Below are 21974 nucleotides of genomic sequence, written 5' to 3'. Positions count from 1 at the left end.
CCCATTCCTGCAAGGAGGATCTGATGGTTGACTGTGTCGAAGGCTGCAGATAGATCTAGGATAATCAGGACAGAGGAGAGGCCTTTCGCTTTTGCTAAGTGAAGTGCCTCTGTGACCGCAATGAGGGCCGTTTCTGTGGAGTGGCCAGTCCGGAAGCCTGACTGATTAGGGACTAGGAGGTAATTCTGTAAGAGATAAGCAGTAAGTTGGTTGGATACAGCATGTTCAAGTGTTTTAGAAAGGAAGGAGAAAAGAGAGACAGGACGATAGTTGCCTATGACGGTGGGGTTCAGGGTTTTTTTTTTATGAGCGGTGTGACTCTGGCTTGTTTTAGGGAGGTGGGGACCACCCCCAAGTTGAGGGAGGAGTTGATGGTTGCAGTTAGGAATGGGAGGATGTCTGGTGCTATGGTCTGGAGGAGTGGGGAGGGTAACTGGTCCAGCTGGCATGTAGTCGGACGGTTCGACGTTACCAGTGTCAGGGTCTCGGCTTCTGTAATGGGAGAGAAAGATGACAGAGTGAAGGATGAGGTTCTCGATTCAGTATTTGGAATGGGTGGGGGTTGGGAGAAGGAGCTGCGGATGTTGTCCACTTTTTCCTTAAAGAAGATCACAAAGTCTTCGGCAGAAAAAGATGAGGGGGTGGGGGTGAGGAGGGAGGACATGGTAGCATGCAGTTTGCGAAGGTTCTTGGCAGAGGCCTCGATCCTATGGTGAAAGAAAGAAGCTTTGGCATTAGTAATGGTTTTGGAGAATGTTACATGTCCAGTTCATCTGGGAAGTGATCGAGCAGACCTGGAGGGCGATAGAGTGTAACAATGGTGAGATTGAAAGGATTAGAGACAGATACTGCATGATATTTGAGAGAGTGACAGTTCTGGGAGTGGTGTTAAGTTTGTAGCCCATGAAGGAGATGTCATGAGGCCAGTGCCTCCACCCCATCTGGAAGCTCGAGTAACAGTACTTGAGTAATTGTACTTTGTTACAATACTTAAGTACTTTACACCCCTGCTTTTGGGCCCCCCTTGCCCCAAGAAATGTCATGAAATGGGCCAAGTTTAAATGTATTGAAATGACATCAATATCATGAGCTTTCAAATTGTGCAATCCCTTTGCTAAAACAATAATATACATAATACAGTTAAATAGACACCCAGACTGTGTGCTTTTTTTTTTTTTTTTTAAATAGAGAGAAATCTCACCAAGACTCTTGGCAAGAGCAAGATAATCTATGTCGTATTTTCTTGACTTGGAAAAAAGATTATATATATATATATATATATATATATATATATATATATATATAGGGGTGTAACGGTACACAAAAACCACAGTATGGTACGTACCTCGGTTTTAAAGTCAAGGTTCGGTACAGGTTTTCGGTACAGTGGGGGAAAGTTTGGCTTTCCATGTTCCACTCGGGTGATGTAGTGTGCAGTAACTAATTGTACTTGTAGGGCTGTCAACGAATATTCTATATTGAAATTAATAGACTTGTTTATAAAAAAAAATAAAAAATTATATTAGATTGTGAAAAAAACAGCCCCTGGTGAGCGGTCGTTAGTGGTTAACATACCGCTTAGGGCTGCACGGTTAATTGATTTTTAATCGAAATCACGATTTGGAATGATGCAATTATCAAAAATCGCTAAAAAAATAATATCGCAATTATTCTTTTTTTTTACTTTTTTATTTTAACCAGGAAGTCCCATTGAGATACAAGATCGGTTTGGGAGAGGGAGGTAAGGGGTTTTAGATTGTGTGTTGTGAAGTTTAGACTTCAGAGAGGGAGAGTAAAGTACAGAAAAAAGGTACCGTTGGGTACCGGTATCGATTCCCAGGTAAAAATAAACATTTTCAGGCTCGGTGTCCCGAAAAGACCCACCGCGTAGGCCAGATGCAAGCCGCATTTTACAATAAACCTTTGTGGGGCTGCTTTTTTATTTTTATTATTATGTAAGGGGCTGAGGGGAATGGTGATCAATGGATGCTATGTTCCTGCCTGTTGGCTCCCCCAAATGGAGAGAAGAAGACTGACAGCTGCACACAGGCAGACCCACACACAGCTGTCTTTCAATTAGCAATCAGCATGCCTCTCAAAGAGGACAGACCAAGAACATCAGAGTGTGTCTTGGAATGGAGAGTGGGAGAGCTGTGGGGAGACAACCAAACTGTGAGTTAAACAGCCGGTAAGCCGGACAGCGGCCCGGCCTAGTTAAAGACTGGACTATAGCAAAGACAATTCGGTGCTTCACTGGGAGCCAGTATGATTGGTTTGTTTCTTAATTTTCTGTTTTGTTTAAATAAATGCCCCTGGCCATTGTCCAGCGGGGAGCTAAAGCTGTTTGACTGTTTGATTATTTGTACAACCATATTGCACCTTCCACCTACCCCTGTCTGCTATCTTTGTTACAATTATAATCGCAAATGTAGTCGCAATCGCAATATGTCAGAAAAATTACAATTACATTATTTCCCAAAATCGTGCAGCCCTAATACCGTTGTATTCGTTCGGTACACTACACAGCCGTTCGGTATGGTACGGTAACGGTACACACTGAAACGGTTCGGTTCAGTATGGATACGCGTACCTTTACACCCCTAATATATACACATATGTAAATCACTATCTTCCCTTTGAATAAAATAGGCTCAGGAATCAGGATTGGTAAAGTTAATTACCCTAATCCATGTCAAAGAGTAGCCTATAGTAAATGTACACACACACACACACAAGAGGGGGAATAGCTTATAGCAGTCTTAATAATTTTTTTAATATTTCTGCTAATGAAGTGAAATATGTATTATCATCAACTATCCAGTTAGTTTTTATAGTGTAACATTTGGCTACTTCAAATCATTGAATGCCAGAAAGCTTGCAGAAGTTGTTGTTGTTTTTAGCTCCGAGGATGAGAACCATAGAAGGTAAATGTAATTTTAAGCATCAGTATGTACTGTAGGACTAAGCAGATGTGTATTTCAGTATGTGGCGTGAAACTGTGGAATTCTCTACAGAATGATTTAAAGAGTCGTACAAATATATTTCAGCTCAAGAAATGTATAAAGAAAGAACAATTAGACCCTATGAAGTTGAGGGTAACAGCTTTCCGTATGACAATCTTTAAAAAAATATGTATATATTGTTAAATGTATAATTGACAGACCATATATTTATATTGTTGAGTAAGAAAGCAAAATAAGATTTTCTTCTCCCTGGAATGTTCAAATTGAGGTGCTTTGATTATCAAATACTTATTTTTTTCTTTTTGTGTATGAACGGAACAAATAAAAATTAAATTAAATATATTCATTGGAAATTCACTTAATATTGTCCAATCGCACGTGTCTTGTTTGCTCCCATGTTAAACACAATAGTTATTTTACATGCATACTTTTGACTCAAAGGAGAAAAGACAAAGGCAGAGAATCTGCCGCCATGCTTCGCATCCTTGTGACCGATGAACCAATCTTTATATTTATCACTAGATCACGCACATGTGTATGCATTACCCTTGTTGTGTTCGTTTATTTACAGTTTCTGCATTTTCATTTACTTTTTGTGTTAATACCGGTAGACAATATTAATCTGTTGCTGAACAAGGTAGTTAAGTTGGTCCGAAAGGACTCAGAATCGTATGGACATCGGCACGGTGGTGTAGTGGTTAACACTGTCGCCTCACAGCAAGAAGGTCCAGGGTTCGATTCCCGCTTGGGGACCAGGTTTCCATGATGCCAGGTACCCAGGTGGGGTAACTCCCAGGCCTTTCTGTGTGGAGTTTGCATGTTCTCCCCGTGCTCGCAAGGGTTTCCCCCCTGATAAGATAAACCCAATGGAAAAACATGCACAACAACAGATCGCTAACGCTGTGGCATCCTTGACGAAGACGGACAGGAGCACTTGGATTGGTCCCCTGGCGCGGCTCACGTTGACGCCTGTCTGCTCCCGGCTGCCCTTGGGGGGGGAAGGACGACGGGATGGGTTAATCGCAGAGACAAATCGCATCGGCGATAGACAATGCATGTGTGTGTGTTCCGGTGTGTGTGCTAAACTAACCGCTGTGTGTACCAGTGTTACAGTGTCGTTGCATGCCGAATAAAGACCTCTGCAACAGGTCCTGCATTATTATTATTATATCAGCCACTACAGAACACTGATCCAATCCATTACTTTTACTGAACGGCATGAACTTCTTTTACTGAACGGCTGCTTTGTCTTGCTCTCTGGCTCTTGATGTTACATTATGGCTCTTTGTATCAGATTTTTGAATTAGGGAAATTCTCCACTACTCCACTACCTACAATACCTAAGCCTGGTATTGTTCTGATGTAAAAATACTGGTGCATATGAAGCCTGGCATGCCAGCCGTATATATTATATATATATATAGGTCAGTAAACTGAGTAATGTTGTCCTGGGCCCAGGAGCTGACCTGTGGCTGACCTTTAAAGGATCAATAGACTCTCGCTAATTTTGGGCAACATTTAAAATTTCTTATCATATCTTGACTATAATCGATAGTATTCAAAATTGGATTTAAGGATTTGAAAATACTTCTAAGTTATGCCCAAAATCAATGGCTGCCTATTGCTCCTTTAAGAATCATGTGACAATTGACCGATCTCAAACGCCTCCCTATTTTCTTGTGATTGGAGGATCAGGTTTGAGAGGTACATTTTATGATTAGCTTGTTACGACTGACAAATGACATGTAACAACAAGCAACAATGAATTGACTGATGCTTTATTTCAGCGTAAGGCAGCTCTCTATAAACATATCTTCCATGGAATCATCTAACATGTCATCAACATAACTTAGACGTAAATTTTTAAAAGCTCAAAATAAAACTTTAAATGCATAATGATAGCTTTGAAAAACACTGTAGAGAATAAGAATGGTGACATTCAGATGATATTACATTACAAAGAATGACCATGTACATCTTGATCTGACAACCAGTCGTGTAACTTCTGACCAATAAAACGTTAAGTTCACAAATAAATGACACGTGTGACAACTAAACTAAAATATGTCAGTTGAATTCTGGATCTCTAGCATCCAGCAGTCTCTAGCAGTCATGGCTATGAAAAGCTAGCAAAACCAGTAACTGAAAACCCTTTCACAAGCGGTCGAGCCGTTTGAAAATGTAACCAAAGAAGACCCAATGGAAATAAGTCAGACTTTTTTGTGCTATCCTTGATAATTTTAGGATGCATGACTTGTAACATTTTTAATATTTGTCAAATAAACTTAACTAAACTAAACCCATGTCCACTTTTCAACAGCAGGGCCGCCTGGGGTTTGCCAGGCCAACTCAACGTTAAGTACTGAACACTGAAATAAGTTCACCTGAACTGTAACCCAGCTGACAAATAATTTGTTGGTAACAAGTATTATTGAAATGGTTTGAGATTAAAAAGGGACACCTCACCAAAAGATAATGTAGATTTATTTTGCACATAATCTCACACATCCAGTTTTGCACACATGGATTTAGTTTGACAACGGCCACCAGTGATGTCATCGTAACATTGAATGAATCCTTGTTGTGTTAATTTACAGCTCAATTTAATTATAAAGTATCAGTCCCTATAAGACAAGGTATTGCTATTTTTTCATCAACACAAGGATTCAGTGTCACGGGTGACCAGTCAAACTCATTTAATCTTAATAACTTAATAATGTGGGAAAAACTCAGTTTTCAGATGTGTGTGAGATTATGTGCAAAATAAATCTGCATTGTTTATTGGTGAAGTGCCCCTTTAAGTAATTTGCTTCTTTGCGACATTGCACTTCGAGCCACAGTAACATTTGGGGTGCAAAGCCATGTGAGCAAAGATTTGTCATGGTCAAATTTCACACTGCAATCAAAACAAACCCCGGAATACATTTGCATATCTCCGAGCAAAATTCAATATAGAGACAACTTTTCTGCGACTATTAATTGTTGCACACATTGGATTTTAATTAACAATGATACCCATCATTGTGAATGCTGAATGTGGTGTACTGGACTCAAGGGATTATGAAAATACTTGAGGGAACATCAAGTGACCGAGAGCCACCAATCTTAGGCACTAACAAATCACCCCGTTTGGCTTTGCTGTGGAAACCAGGTGAACAAAATACACAAAAGCATGGCACTGCCATTTAGGATCTGGATATCAAGGCTACATTGTGCATTGCATCTAAACACATTCTAGTGCAATTGAGGCTTAATGTGAAGTAACTAGGTAAAAAATACATTACTCATCTGAACGCTTGACAGATTTGACACTGAACTGTGTGTGTGTTTGTGTGTGTAATTAATGTGAAGCAAACCGCTGCAACTGAGCAAATGCAAGGCATTCCTTTTGACATTCCAATGAGATGGCCATTGTACTTGACGCAACATGAAAGCACAAGTTCCCCTGAGCCTAATTCCACAATGATTAAAAAACATAAAAGAACTCAAGGGCCCGCCTATCGGTGTAAAATAACTTCTCACTCGCTGAAATCTCCTGTGCAAGTACAATTAAGAGTAACAATCAATTTGCTTTTGATGTAACATACAAGACACTGTCATTAGTGGCACAAAATGTGAAAATATGGGCTGAAAGACAACTGTTAAGTTCATTTCAATTAGGTGTCGCCTCTGGGAAGAATTTGTTGCAGGCCAAAGATTTTCTTGCTTCACTGATGAAATCTTTTTCATCCTTAGAAGCACCTTGGACGCTTGGACTTCCAGAGTGAGGCATTCCTTGGGTGATGCCCACTGATCTATTCTTACTATGCTGACCAATCGATTGAGAGTTTATAGTTGCAGTGTAAAAAATACCCTCGTCCCCAGCATCCGACTTTGAAACCGTTCTCACGAATAAATCTTCCCCCGGCATCGCAGAAAAAGCAAAGGAGCTATGAGGTAAACAAGCACCTGACTGCAAAGGAAGACGGCATGGTGCGTTGAACAGCCCAGTATTCTGGCACGGTGCGTTGAACAGTCCAGTAGTCTGGCACGGTGCGTTGAACAGCCCAGTATTCTGGCACGGTGCGTTGAACAGCCCAGTAGTCTGGCACGGTGCGTTGAACAGCCCAGTATTCTGGCACGGTGCGTTGAACAGCCCAGTAGTCTGGCACGGTGTGTTGAACAGCCCAGTATTCTGGCACGGTGCGTTGAACAGTCCAGTAGTCTGGCACGGTGCGTTGAACAGCCCAGTAGTCTGGCACGGTGCGTTGAACAGCCCAGTATTCTGGCACGGTGCGTTGAACTGCCCAGTATTCTGGTACGGTGCGTTAAACAGCCCAGTATTTTGGGAGGCAAAGTCACAGGACACTCTTTCTGAGATCATATTTGAGGGGAGCAGTTGTGATTTACTGTTATGGACACGGCTGCTTGGTGAACCAGAAGACACTATGTGTTTGACTTGGGTTTGACAGAGACGGTGTGTTTTTTCAGTAATCTTCCCGTCTGTCAGAGGAGGGCTTGAAGTCCTTTCTGTCTCTGTTTGCCATGATAAAGAGAGGACGCTGTTATTGTCTCTGATTTCCGATGTGGACATGTGTCCATTCTTTCTTGGATGGGGAGAGGACTCGCTCTTCAAGTCTCTCTCAGTTCGGGGGCAAGAAACTACCGCAGCCCTGTTTCCCAAGTATTTGTCGGTCATCTGCAGCTCCAGGCTTTCTGTGTCCAGGGATCTACTTCTTCTGTTGAGAGAAAAGGAACTGGGCATGCATTGATTCACTCTAGTAAGGCTGAAGTGGTGTGGGAGACTTGCGATTGTCCATGTTTTGATGAAAAGACTTGGTTCATCCAGCACATGATAGTCACATTCAGCCATTGTGTCCTTTTGTAGGTAGCTCTCTTCAAACTGTTGATAGGGTGATGTAAGGTCCTCCTCCTCCATTTCCATGTGCATCGGTTGGTCATACTCTCCCTCGTTATGCATGTCCACCACGTCAAATGTGACAATAGTCGGCAAGGCCTGCATATTCTGGGCAAAGGTAGAATTGTCCTCCAAGCCATCTGCACTGTCATGCGAGTTACTGAACAAATGGGAGTGTTTTGTAAAGTCAACAAGGGCTTGAGAGAAATTAACAGTCTGCCCATCATCCAAGTCATTGGAAATTGTAGGAAGAACATTAATGCTGGATTCTTGTTTTGATTTGCAAGGTGTTTCTGAAGCAAAACTACCAAACTCATCAGACATACTTTCAAATGATGAATCACTGTCTCTTTTCTCACTCTGTGCACTTAGGGGCTTTAATCTTTTTTCCTTTATGGCAAGCAGCCCATACACCATATTTCCACTTTCCATTAATTCTTCTGGTTCAAAGCCATTCTTGTTAAAAGACGCTAGGGGTTTTGAATTCGGTTTATTGATCTGATTCAAGCCTTTGTCTTGAAGACTTTTTGTAAATGGTGCCAACTCTTTGGATTGACTATACATGCTTTGCAAATCTGCAGAGAGAAAATTCTGATGAGCCCGATACAGTTCGGTGCCTACCATTTGCAATGAATCAGTCTCAGGAACAAAAGCAGAGTATACTTTCACATCTACAGACTCGTCTAAATACTCAGATGTTTCAGCGCTGGGCGGCGTTGATCGATTTCCATAAGGCTGACTGACTAGACTGTCGTCTGGCCCAAAGAGCTCATAGAGGGCGTCGCCGCTGTAACTGTCTCTTGGTAATCTATCCGTCCTCATCCTGACGACTTTCTCATGTCTGTCGTCGTCGTCTGCCCCCGGTGTGGTCGAATCAAAGTATCCCTCGTCGCTGTTTGGAACCGATTCTTGGTTTTCACTCTGAGGAGTCAAGATGTCGGTGTATGAAGGAGAAGAGTCTGTGTTTCTCAGTGCACCGTTACTGCTGCTCGTGAGCTCCATGTGATGAGAGCTGGACAGCTCTTCGTCTGTCATCAAATCTCCAGCCTGGTTTTCATTGAAACTGCGACAAATCTCCTCTGTGGCCTGACTACTCCAGAGGTCGCGGATTCCGTCCCCATCCAATTCATTGGGGGAGGCCATTTCTTCACCCCCGCCCTGGTAAGTTACATAACAGGAGCTCCTTTTCCCTCCGTTTCTAATCCGCTCTCCGGAGACTGTACTCTCTGCGATGCTGTCATCGTCTTGATCTGCGATTATGTCACCGCAGCCTGTGAGTGAGTCAAAGCTCTTTAGTGATGCAACATCTCCAAAAATCAGGTTGAGCTGATCAGACGAGCCAACAGCAGGTAGTCCACTTTTTACTGCAGGCTCTGGAGTCGACTGATATTGCAGACAAGACTCACTGCGTGTCCTGGAACTCTCGCTGCACCTGTTAGAGGCCACCGCTACTATTTCTATCTCCTCCGTCTGATTATCAAGCGAAGACTTAAAGCGCCCTTGCTCCACACTGTCCTCTGATGCCATCACATCGACACCAATACATTCAGGAGCAACGGTCACACCACATAGGACACTTGCCAAATCAGGCACATTAGGTTCAGACAAACCTTCCAGGCACTCTGTGACATTTTGGTTAGTGTCATCTTGGACAATAGGCACCTCTTTGTTGCAGATATGAGAGGACATTGCAATCATTTCATTATTTTCCAATTCAGCATTTCTGTGGTTTTTATGATGTTTAATGCTGTGAAATAGACCCCTCAACCCCTTTTTTGGCCGGGAGAGAGACAACGATTTCTGATCACCACTGAAGTCAGTCTGGGGGCTTTTGTGTCCAGCAGTGGCACTCTGGCTGTGGTACTCAAAATCTCCGGCTGGAATGTATCCACTTCCCAGATTGTCGTCATAACTCAACTCACAAAGTCCGTCATGTGTTTTACTTTTGCCGATTCCTTTTTTGGAAGAGCACTTTGGATTTGTACTCCTTCCTCCGAATAAACTAGGTAAAATGCAAATGCTTTTACGAACTCTGAAAAACCTGAGGGCGGTCCTCCGAAGTTTTCCCGGCGTCTGGGGCTTAGGAGGAGCGGCGTTCATCGCGGCAGATTGAAGTTCCTCTGCTGTGGGTTCAGGGCCACTTATGGACAGCCTCTCGCAGGCTGAAGACAAATGCTTTGCATCGCTCGCCGGCTCGTTTACCTTGCAAGAAGCCATGGCAACCGGATTTAGAGAAGGGTGAGCCCAGCATCAGATTGTGCGGTGATTGCAGTGATGTTTTTCTCCAGTCTTATCTGCTGCAAGACCTTTATTATTATTCTGAAAATCAAGACAAAGAAGAACAACATTCAGGGGGGGGGTTGGAGGCATTAGCACCAGCTATATGCTAGGAAATCTGTGCCGTGGGTTGAAGGGATTATGGCCATGTCCGACTCCAGACTAAGGCGATTTTGGTCGTTTTCGTTTCGGTTTAAGGTTTCCGTAAAAACGAAAACGTCAAGATAATGAGCGTGCCACAAATTTACTAAATAAATGTCTTTCCTGTTTTTCGCTCTTTTATTTTGAAAACCGACCGGAAGTGTTGTCGATCGTTGTTTTTGATAACTTGTGTGTCCGGTTCTGTGCTTTTGTTTTGAGCCGACGCTATAGTTTTCAACGGAGAGACACACACACACCGCGGCGCCAGTGCAGCTTCACAGGCAGCCGGTGATGAGGAGGAGGAAGAGCTGTGGATTTTAATCGGCAGGAGAGAGAGTACAAAGCCGTATATAATATAATAGCCCCGTGGTGCGGTCGGAGGCAGCTCAAACTACCTGTGTTGTAATAAATTAATTGATTGATGTTTAACTTGTCCGTGTGTGTCCAGTCCTTTCGACTAGCAAACGTTGTCTGTATTTAATGTTACCTCAGGATACCACTGTAATTGTAGCAAACGTTGTCTGTATTTGTCTGCCCTTCCCTCCCAGCCCTTCCCAGAGACAGTCGCATTTCTCTCCTCTCCCCAGGCTCCTCAAGGCCGTTCCTACCGCCGCCTCTACTGCTCCATGAAGCCCGACGCTGCTATGCTGCGTTTCGTGCCGGTTGCCGGACTATACTCAAATCAACTCGAAATGGATCTAATCAGTGGATTGCATACTTTCGTCAAGAAGCAGAATAAGGCTAACCCTCTCTGCCTCTTGGGACATCATAATCGGGCTACCAACTTGAAGACGGTCATTTTTGGATTATCGAAGCTTTTGGACTGCAATAAGAAGATTTTGGATCCGTTTACCGCGCACAGGCCCTAGCAAAATGAACTGATTAAGACACTTGGACACTTGGACTAATGCATTCAGTCATTTGAACGGAGTTGTTAAAACTCACTCCACTCAAATCAATAGTTATATTTCACTCAACTCAAATCAAATTTAAAGTGACGTGGCTGGGAAAAATTGTTGCCAGTCAGTTCAGCCAAAAAAAATCCTGGAGTTTGCACATGCGGGGGTATTAGGGAGAGGTGGGCCAACGCGTCATCGGTTCAGGAGAAGACGTATCGCTTGTAAATATGGTGGCGCAACGGGGGGCGCAATCTGGAGAGTAGAGTGGTATCAAAAAGTACCGTCTTCAGGCTGCCAGAACGCAGTTCCGTCTGGCAGAACGATGCAAACGATCAAATACTTTGCCTAAAACGACCAAAATCGTCTTAGTCTGGACATGGCCTAACACAGCTATATGCAGGTAAATCAGTGCTGTGTGTTGAAGGGATTAACACCAGCTATATGCTAGGAAATCTGTGCAGTGGGTTGAAGGGATTAACACCAGCTATATGCAGTGACGCTTTTTTGCCTAAAACGACCAAAATCGTCTTAGTCTGGACATGGCCTAACACAGCTATATGCAGGTAAATCTGTGCCGTGTGTTGAAGGGATTAACACCAGCTATATGCTAGGTCATCTGTGCCGTGGGTTGAAGGGATTAACACCAGCTATATGCAGGTAAATCTGGGCTGTGGGTTGAAGGGATTAACACTAGCTATATGCTAGGAAATAATTATGTGCCGTCGGTTGGATAAGATAAGATAAAATATTCCTTTATTGATCCCCTTGGGGAAATTCAGGCATCATATCAGCATGGGGAGGGGAGTTACATGGGCAGGGTAATAGAACAGACAATAAATATAGGCAATCAATTAGATAAACAATGTAAGCAATATAATTAACTCTGTATATAAAAATATGAGAAAAATAAACAGTGTAAACAAGGTGCAGATGAGGGTCTGTATGCCCCATCGGTTATATTATACGTTACAATAAATATAGGCAATAAAGAATTTGAATCTGAATATATACTATGAGTAAGAGTAAAGGTAATCAGTATACATAACACAAGGAAGGTACCCTAAATGGCATGATGTACACATCATACATTTTTGTCCGTGCAGGTTTTGGTGGTTAAGAGTCAGGAATTAACACCAGCTATATGCAGGTAGTAGTAGGCTACTCATTTATATATTTTATACCCAGTTTAATCACCTGTACATAGGGCTGGGCGATGGCATAAAAATAAAATCTGTTTTTTTTTTATCCGATTTTAATCAATTTTTTTCTCTTGAAAACTAGAAATCATTCAAATAACCTTTGTTTTTATTTGACACCAAAGAAAATCTAACCAAGATGAATTTCCCTATTGGGATTGAAGTGCAAACCTAACTTTCACCAATCTTCACATAATTTTTTTTTAATAATATATATATAAAAGGTTACTCTTGATCAAACAAAGATGAATGTCCCTATTGGGATTAATAGTGCAATAACTTGCTTTTTCACCAAACTTCACTTAAAACAAATAAAATGTGCCTCTTGATCATCAAACAAGAATGGATTTCCCTATTGGGATTAATAAAGTGCAAATCTAACTTTCACCAAACATCACTTTTTGTTAAATAAAAGGTGACCCTTGAAATTTTATTTTTCAAAATCGTCCTAAATCATTCATTCGAATTAATCGATAAAATCGATAAATCGCCCAGCCCTACCTGTACATTGTATATTACTATTGCACTTTGCTGTTACATTTGCCCTCTGGTTGGATGCCAAACTTATTTTTGTTGTACTGTACTTGTGCTGTATAATGACAATAAATGTGAATCTAATCTATCTGATTCAAGCTTCATAACCCCCCAACCCACCTCCACCCACACCTTCCATCCAATCCAGCTCAAATTGTTTAGTTAAAATCAAATGATGATTAATTTCCAGCACCTCTTTCTTCACTTGAATTTTTTTCTTTTGAATTATTAGGCCTATTATTATTATTTTTTGTATTATTAATTTCCTTCCCCGTCTGGCTACCCAAGAGTAAATATATATATATATTTTTTTAACATTTAAAAACTGGGCAGTACATTCGGCAGTGTTCCCAGCGCCAAAAAGCACAGCTAATTGAGATTAACCGTTTGTGTGCGTTTCCCTTGTGACATTGACAAATGGCAATAATTTTGAAAAGGGTATACATTTACATAGTCATTTAGCTGACACTTTTATCCAAAGCGACTTACAAGTTTTGTACAACAAGACAGCAGGAAGGAACTCTTATCAGCTGAGTAACAATGTTCATCAAAGTGTTGAGTGCTATAGTGTAGGTAAGGTTAGTATATTAGGACAAGTGCATGACAGTAAGGTTAGTTAGGGTTAGAGTTTTTTTTTTTTTCACCTCTTAACACTTTCAGTGCCTTTGATTAACATTGATTTACCCCGTTGAATGCCACCATCCACTTCAATGTTAGCGTTAAAAATGCCTAATCTATGTTTTAAATTATGGCTATGTGTGTAATCTGCCCGTCGCTTATCAATGACTTGTTTTCCAGTCAACATTGTCGAAACGGATTGTTTTTTTATCGGTTCATTTTCGTTTTATAGCATTTTGAAAAGCCCTTGTTTTCAAGGAAAATATAAAGATTCCATGATAAAAGACATTTACTGGAATATTCTAGAATACACAAAAACGTTGTAATTTTTCGGCCTATTTATGAATAGTTTTCAAATAAACGCTAGATTATCGGTAGTATATGTGTACGTATGCATAGACGCGAGCTGAAAAATCTATTCTCTTATTTCCTCATCAGCGATCACCGCGCACACACACACACACACACACACGTCACACGCATAGGGCAAAAGCTAATATCTGCATACTGCTCGCCAGCACAAGGAGCGAGTTGGCTCCCCCCCCCAGATATCTACAGATCCCAGGTCAGTCTAAGCGACTGACCTGCAGTTACACAGGGATAGACGATAGGGGGCGCTTTTTTCCAATCTGAGCTCCTGTACCACGGGAGACTCGGTTGATGAAATATGAATTCAGATCGCTAATAAAACAATAAAACGACATTTGTCGTCGTGGGCACTCAACGGGGGGGCTGATAAAACGAGATATGTCGTCCGTGGCACTGAAAGTGTTAACAGGCGCCCCCAAAATTGGCCATTTTAGTTTTAGTTTTTGAGGACTGCATACTTTTCTTGCAAACCAAAACACTATACTTTATACTTATAGCACATGCATGGGCCTGGTCTCTTTTGAAAGATGACATTCTGAAGATTCTGATTCCAGAAAGAAAGTTCACTTTTAATGCTAATGAAATAGAGTAACATGGGTCTGAACTTGAGTTGTATAAAAACTTGTTACTCAAGTTTTTCTGTAGTAGTTAGTTGTCCAGAAGTAGTATTTCCCCAGAAATTCATATGGCTTAAAATGTCCAAATTTCATAAAGATCCGTTCAGAAATGAGTGATTTTGGTCGGGCAGCTAAGTGGCGCAGTGGGCAAGGCGCTCGCCACTAACGCAGGAGATGCTGGGTTCGAGCCAAGCTCTCGGCGTTGCTTCCGGCTTGGCTGGTCGTTCATACTAATACAATTGGCAGTATTAGGGGATCGGACGTTGTGGACAGCAGGGCTCTACAGTGCGACCATATTGCTCGCATATGCCCCTAAAAATATGTGCGTGCGAACATGCAAAATCAAGTACTCGCACGGCGTGCAAGTGGGGCCAGCGAGTGCAGAGTACAGCCTCTCATTCGTCCTTTTTTTTCTCCGCTGCGAGAATCGTTAAAAAACTACAAGTCCCACAGTTCACAGCCGCATAAACGTTCCAATCACAGTAGTTTCCTGTGGTCACGCGACTGGAAACCGAAAGTAATGATCAGCGGCTGCGTCACTGTCTGAGTCAAACAATAATACAGCCATGTCGAAGCCCATTCATTTTTATTTTGCGCGAAAGATACCGGAGAATGAGAAGTCAGGCGAGGCAGCTCATGTTACAGAGGTGATGGTTAACGTTAACCAAGATACTGACGCTAGCCAGCATGCTAGCGAAGTTGGCCAAGCTAGCGAGGCTACACCCACTGTAGCACCCAATGTAGCCACTGTAGCTAGCGAAGCTACACCCACTGGAGCCGGAGGGAAGACATACAAATTTAACGTGAATTGGCTAAACATTTCCCCATGGCTAGAGTTCAAAAACAATGTCATGTTTTGTAAATATTGCAAAGTAGGATCGATGCATTGCGATGCATTGTTACACCCCTACAACTGGCCCACTGTGTATGTGTGTACAGCTAACTTGGCTAGCGTTATCAACCGCAGAGGTGGGCAATGGGTCCAGCTGTAGCGCCGGACGGCCAGAGTGCAAGCGGTGTGGCAATAGGGTCTAGCTGCAGCGCCGGACGGCCAGAGTGCAACGGTGTGACGTCGTAATTGGCAGAATCGACTGTCAATCAATGGTCTACCTGACACGCAAACTACTGTACTGAAGGTGTACAGTATTTCAATAGGCAACCCTGAAAGGATTATTTTTCTAAAAGAGCAACACTAGCTCCCCCCTCTACTGATGGCCCTGGTTGTAAAGCCAGTGTCTCCTTTTTGTTCAATATCACTGCCTTTCTTATTAGGCCTAGTTGTTGGCTACAACTTTGCCATAGTAGGCATTAATCACTTAATTAATAGTTCAAATGTCTGTCCCATTCCCGTTTGCACACGCAGATGATACACACACACGCACAGTGGGCCAGTGACTTTGGTGGCATGTGCTATTGCACAGATGTGTCCCGTTTGCACATGCACGCACAGTACAAATATACATTTATTTTTGAAAAAAAAAAAAAACTGTTACTTGACATATTTTCACTGTGCTCCTAAATATTTTTGGGTGCTCCTAAATTTCTTTGTGTGCTCCTAAATTTTTTCATTTAGGAGCACCTGTGCCCCTAGTGAAAAAGGTTAGCATAGAGCCCTGGACAGCGACTCCTACAGGTCGGTTGGTGCGCCTGTACAGGAGAATCAGGAAGCAACGGGGGGCAGCGTGTCCCTCCCACACAGACCCTCGCCGCTGAGAGATCACGCTGTGCAGGTGAAAAGATGCGACGGCTGCCTCCTCGTGTACCGGAGGGGACACGTGATGCAAGGCTTCATCCACATTGCAGCCGACCAGTGGGAGGCATGGTCTAACAACGTTCGAGACAGGGGAGGGTAGAATTGGATAATACGAAATTGGGATGGGAGAAAAATTGAAAATGGGGAGAAAATAATAGTAGATAAAAAAAATTAGTGATTTTGGTCAACTGTAGTGTGTACAAAAGAAAAGCAAAATGTTCTCATAGAATTCAATGCATTGTGCGGTTTTTCTCTTCCCGTTGTTGCTCGTTAGTTTTTCACCTAGATCCCTGATTCGTACATCCTCCCTTGGGGTATCATTGGAAAGCCACACTCATTGGCTACAAGACAACCCTCCACAATCATTTTTGAGATCGCCAAATGATTGACGGAACTAGAGCCCCAAGAGTCGGGAGTAGTATTTTGCGCAATACCGTGTACTTTGCACAAGCCTCAAATATCGGCATCTAACTCGAGAACCGCTGAACGGATTTTGTCACCTGAAAGGGCTATTGACAGGCAACAATTGGGGCTTTAACTCAATATGCACACCCGAGCCACTAGTGGTCGCCAAAGTGCCGGTGGGAAATCGTTAAAGCCCAACTTGCAGGTTAAACCCTACTCTGCAATTATGGGTAGTTTACATCATTGGTATCTAATTTAATTATTTATTTATTTCCATTTGACGCCGGAAATTTCACTCAGAAATGGTTAAAAAGGTCCACGCACGAATAACATGCACGAGCAAATCTAAAAGCTTATCAGACGCTAGCACGGCTGTGACGTCACTTCAGGAAACGTATGCCTTATGCCCGTCCGGGTCATAGTACTACTCGATATATGGCGCTGGCTAACGTTAGCATTATGTCTACTGTCGTGAACCATTTGAGATCGGGGCATGTAGAGGAGTTTGGGGAACGAGTAAAATCATGTGCAGGTCCTCTTCTCAGACCTGTGTGGCAAAGCACTGCACACGCATCATGCAAGCTACACGTTGCTGCATGTTGATCAATGGTGGCCCACTCGATGCATCACAGTGGACTACTATTGTGCTAACAACGTGCCGCGGCGTCCGGCTTGTCGGCCGGCATGAGTGCTCGATTTGGGGTGGTTCTCTCCTCTTTGTGTGCCCCCGTTCTCGCGGGTGTCCTGCCGGGGAGCTTGTGGACGCGACAACAGCGGCGGCCGTAGGGTGTTTGAGTCTGTAGCATTAGTTAGCTCATAGCTATCGTGTACCAATAGCGTTACGGCGGGCTCGAGCACCCTACGGCTGCCGCCGTTGTCGCGTCCATGGGCTCCCCGGCAGGGTACCCGTGGGGACGGGGGTGTACAGAGAGGAGAGAACCATTTTGTGTCGGGCGTTCATGCCGGCCAGCGAGCCGGACGTTTGGGATATGTTGTTAGCACAATAGCTACCAAGCTAAGCTATGTTAGCTTCTAACGGTGTATACACAATATGTACAACGACACAATGATTTACATTATTACAAATATGGTAACGTGGTTGTGGCTTTTACAAATAGTGGTTTAGAGATGGATGGCTATGATCACGGAGCAATAGTGTTGTTAGATGAAACAGATACATTTTCATTCGGCTAGTAGTAGCAAGGCTCTCTGCCTGCAGTGCCTGCCACTAGCTGTGTGTGACTCTCAGAGCCCCCTGGTGAGCCCCCTGGTGCCCTGCACCTGTTGTGACGACATCATTTCGATTACACGCGCACGTTATGAACCATTGATTAAAATATCCACGTGCATGGTGATTGTGTTGGGCAGACAAAATGTTTGATAAAAACGCTAAAACTGGGTCAATTTCAATACTTTTTTTTTTCCTTCTTCATGAAAGTCACCGTTGGCCTAGTCCACATTGTTTATTGAACAAAAATACAACATGAAGGTTGGCCTTTAAGAGGCTAATTAGGACAAGTGCATGACAGTAAGGTTAGTTAGGGTTAGAGTTTTTTTTTTTCATTTCATTACAGATAATAATTGAAGAAGTGTGTCTTTAGTCGACGGCGAAAGATTGGACGGGTTTCGGCTGTCCTAACTGTGGTGGGAAGTTCGTTCCACCATTGTGGGACAAGGACCGAGAATAGGCGACTTCTCTTTGATGACCCTCCCGGAGCTCAGATAGGAGTAGGTCTGAGGCGGCCAGAAGGTATAGCTGGTTATCCGACCGCACTGATTGCCCTATTTGATTACATTTGGATTAATCAGGTCCTGATCCGATTAGATATTCAATTAAATTGTAATTGTATAGTGATTAAATAAGGCTTGATGGCACTGGTTTCAGTGGGTCAGCAGCACCCGACATTGTTGTCAAGAGATAATTTGGATTTGGTTAACTAAGTTTCCATAGTAGCTCAGAAGGAACTTGGGACAAGGCAAACAAGAGACATCTAGAGAAAGCTGAAGGGATTCGGCACGATGCCCCAGATCCTACAGGACTTCTACAGAGGCACAACTGAGAGCATCCCGGATGCATCACTGCCTGGTGGTATGTTAACCGCTTCTGTAGCACTACAGAGGGCAAGCAGCTCAGAACATCAGTGGATGTGAGCTTCCCTCCATCCAGGATATACAACGGAAGGTGTGTCAGCAAAGACCCCAGCCACCCCAACTGTAAAATATCTATCCGTCTATATTTCTATCTATTTTAAAAAGGACTATGAAACAGTGTCTACAATATGCCATATCTACTGTTGATGTTCCATGGTAACCGGCATTCCATTTGTAGACCGACCTTGAGAGTTCTCGCTCGCCCTCTCTCTCCGTCGAGGGAGGGCCAGGAACTCCTACGTTTTGATATATAGGACAGACGGGGCTTCTTGAGACGAACTGCTGGACAGCTAACTGGACCCACCAGTCTGTGTGGCAGAGCGTCTTTGCTTGGGACTCTCGAGAATATATTCTGTTGTCTTTTATTGTTTCTGCATCAACTGCTCTGTTTATTATTAATAATTTTGCCCAATTAAACTATAAAAAAAATCAACATCTGAATAGAAGACGGATCCCCCTTTATCAAAGAGGATCTGAACATGGTCGGAACCCCGACACAACCACAAATGGTTTCAGCTGATGCCGCCTGGCAAACGGTACAGAAGCCCCAGTCTATATATTTTTAACTGTCCATCTCTTGAAAGAACATTGTAACCTCCATACATAGCATTAGCAGCCATAAACAAACGTGCAACATTTATCAGCATTTGGCTGAAGAACAGTTTTAATTTCCCACCCTGGACTCCTTTTTTGAAATGCAGGCTCCATTTAAATCTTGTCTGGCACAATGTTGACTAGTTCAAACTTCAGGCCATCATTTGATTGCTTTAATATTGAGAAACGTAATATTAGACCCTTTGTCATTTCACCAAGCTCCAATCCAATGGGGCCAATGTTTTCGCCTTCAAAAAACATGATGCATGTCCTTTTTCTAAATAGGAACACAGTATAATCAGATGTGTTCTCATATACATGTTATACTGTGGAGATAGTTGCACACCATACATTCAAACATTATAATGAGTTTCATGGGCTCTGTGATATCTAAGTTGTAGTGTATTGGAGCTTAGTGAGATGATGGATTGATGCAGTAGTTTATAATTATTAAAGCGACCAGTGAAATTATGCCTGCACTAGTTAACAACATGTCAGAAATGTTTATTAAATGGGACTTGGTTAAAAAATAAATAAAAAATAGTGAAACCGTTCTTTAGTGGCAGCCCACAGGGGGCTCAATTGTTGCTTGCTAGCTAACGGTAGCTAGATTAGCTTGCCAATGTTGGCCCCAGTATGCGAGTTTAGACATAGTTCTGTGGCTTTGTGATTCTTTGGCAGTTGCTAGCAGTAATATTACCTAGCTAGATATAGCAAGCTAACATAACGATTAGCTGAAGGCCCTGAATCGGGGGACTGTTATATATCTGGACATCTAACGATTAGTCAAATGTGCAATCATGAACAACAACAACAACAACAACAACAACTATATAAGATAAACTAAACGTTGTTATAATGTAACGTTCGTTAGCTAACGTTCGTTAGCTAATGTCGTTCAAGAAACGACTTCACGTTAGTCAAGTTACCTTACCCATGCATGGTGAATTCAATCGAGATAAGGACTGATGTAAGTTATATTCTCCACAGCGATGTAACGTTAGATCTGTGTTGGTAACATCATGGTGTTACTGAGCTGCGTTACTAACTCGCGGCGGCCTCGTACACTGGGTTAGTCAAGGGAACTATACAAGAAGGAAGGGTCATGACGTCACAATACCAGCGTTGCTTGGTTTTGAATTGATTGATTGAAAACTTTATTACCAGATTGCAGAATGGGTACAGTACAGTACAATACACACAATTGTTAAAGGAAAACTCCAACATTTTGGGAAATTAGCTTATTTGGCATCTACCCTGGAGTTAGACACGAAGATACATACCGCTTTCTTCTCTGTGCATGCAGTAGGAGTAGGAAGACACACACTGTTAGCCTACCTTAGCATCAGTCACTGGAAGTAGGTTCCTCCATTAGCCTACTTCCCAACGTCTTCCTACTCCTACTGCATGCACAGAGAAGAAAACGGTATGTATCTTCTTGTCTAACTCCAGGGTAGATGGCAAATAAGCTAATTTCCCAAAATGTTGGAGTTTTCCTTTAAGGGGATGGAGACCAGAGAAAGACCACCTACCCAACCTACTCCAATGCACAGTTTTTATGTCAAATGTATATACACTCTTTTTCTGGATTTTTTTAGTATCACAAACAGTACTGTATTTGAAAATCTGGTATGTCATAAATGTATAGATGTAGCAGTACTGTCTATCTGTATGTCGTGTGTGTCATATGATGCATTGAAAATGGTGGACCCTGATGGAAACAAGACGAAAGTCTTTCTCAGGTCTGCATCCTCTTAACAATTGTATGTATTGAGCTGTACTGTACTGTACCCATTCTGCAATCTGTTAATACATTTTTCAATCAATCAATCAATCAATCAATCAGACTTTCGTCTTGTTTACATCAGGGTCCCCCATTTTCAATTCATCATAACATATATATGACATACATGACATACAGATAGACAGTACTGCTACATGATCATCTATACATTTATGACATACCAGATTTGCAAATACAGTACTGTTTGTGATACAAAAAGAGTCCAGAAAAGAGAGTTAATTGTGTAGTGACTGTACATAATTCACACAGAACTGTTGTTGGGAATAGTAGTTCCCCCCGGACGATTTATAGTGTGGCACTTCCTGCCACCGGCATTCTTACTTACTGTCGACTCGACTACGTCGACTTGTTGTTACGCTGATGATTAATAAAGGAATTAGGTTTAGCTTCGAGACACCGCCTCCGACTCCTTTCTCTCAGCACTACACTGGTGACCCCGACATTAGTCTCGAAGAAGTTTCCGAGACGGAGAATACGACAAACATGGCAAACAACGCTGTTTTTCTCAGACTGCCTGAGTTTTGGGAGCAGGCGGCAGCTGCTTGGTTCGCCCAAACTGAGGCGCAATTCGCCCTACGGGGAATCGTGGATGACGCCGCAAAATACTTCCACGTCGTCTCGAGTCTGAACAACACTATGGCGGCGAGGACGGTAGGCTTCATTACAGCTCCACCGGCCCAGAATAAATATGAGGCGTTTAAGACGAACCTACTCAGGATTTTTGAGTTATCACAGTCTGAGCGGGCCCGACGCTTG

General features: G+C 42.7%; 1 protein-coding gene across 2 annotated transcripts; it reads right to left on the bottom strand.

The window, feature by feature from the left end:
- Nucleotides 1-1317: 1317 nt before the first annotated feature.
- On the bottom strand, nucleotides 1318-20478 carry LOC311233852 (APC membrane recruitment protein 1-like). Of its 2 annotated transcripts, XR_014620040.1 has the most exons (3): nucleotides 20349-20478; nucleotides 10063-10179; nucleotides 1318-3951 (listed from the first exon to the last, which is right to left on the bottom strand). XR_014620040.1 is itself a non-coding variant. In XM_084320902.1 (2 exons), exon 2 carries the CDS (start codon nucleotides 10075-10077, stop codon nucleotides 6616-6618), a length of 3462 nt encoding a protein of 1153 aa, XP_084177028.1. In that variant the 5' UTR covers nucleotides 10078-10179; nucleotides 20349-20478; the 3' UTR covers nucleotides 4709-6615. The 2 variants fall into 2 exon arrangements, 1 of the variants encoding a protein (XP_084177028.1); XM_084320902.1 differs by lacking the exon at nucleotides 1318-3951 and having other exon boundaries at nucleotides 4709-10179.
- Nucleotides 20479-21974: the final 1496 nt, after the last annotated feature.

Source organism: Notolepis coatsorum (genome assembly GCF_963971535.1).
Source record: "Notolepis coatsorum genome assembly, chromosome: 8".
Classification (NCBI taxonomy): domain Eukaryota; kingdom Metazoa; phylum Chordata; class Actinopteri; order Aulopiformes; family Paralepididae; genus Notolepis; species Notolepis coatsorum.
This window is presented reverse-complemented; position numbering and strand designations above follow the sequence as displayed.

Excerpts from the sequence above, each read along its gene's own strand:
- LOC311233852 (XM_084320902.1), bottom strand. The coding sequence starts at position 10,077 with ATGGCTTCTTGCAAGGTAAACGAGCCGGCGAGCGATGCAAAGCATTTG.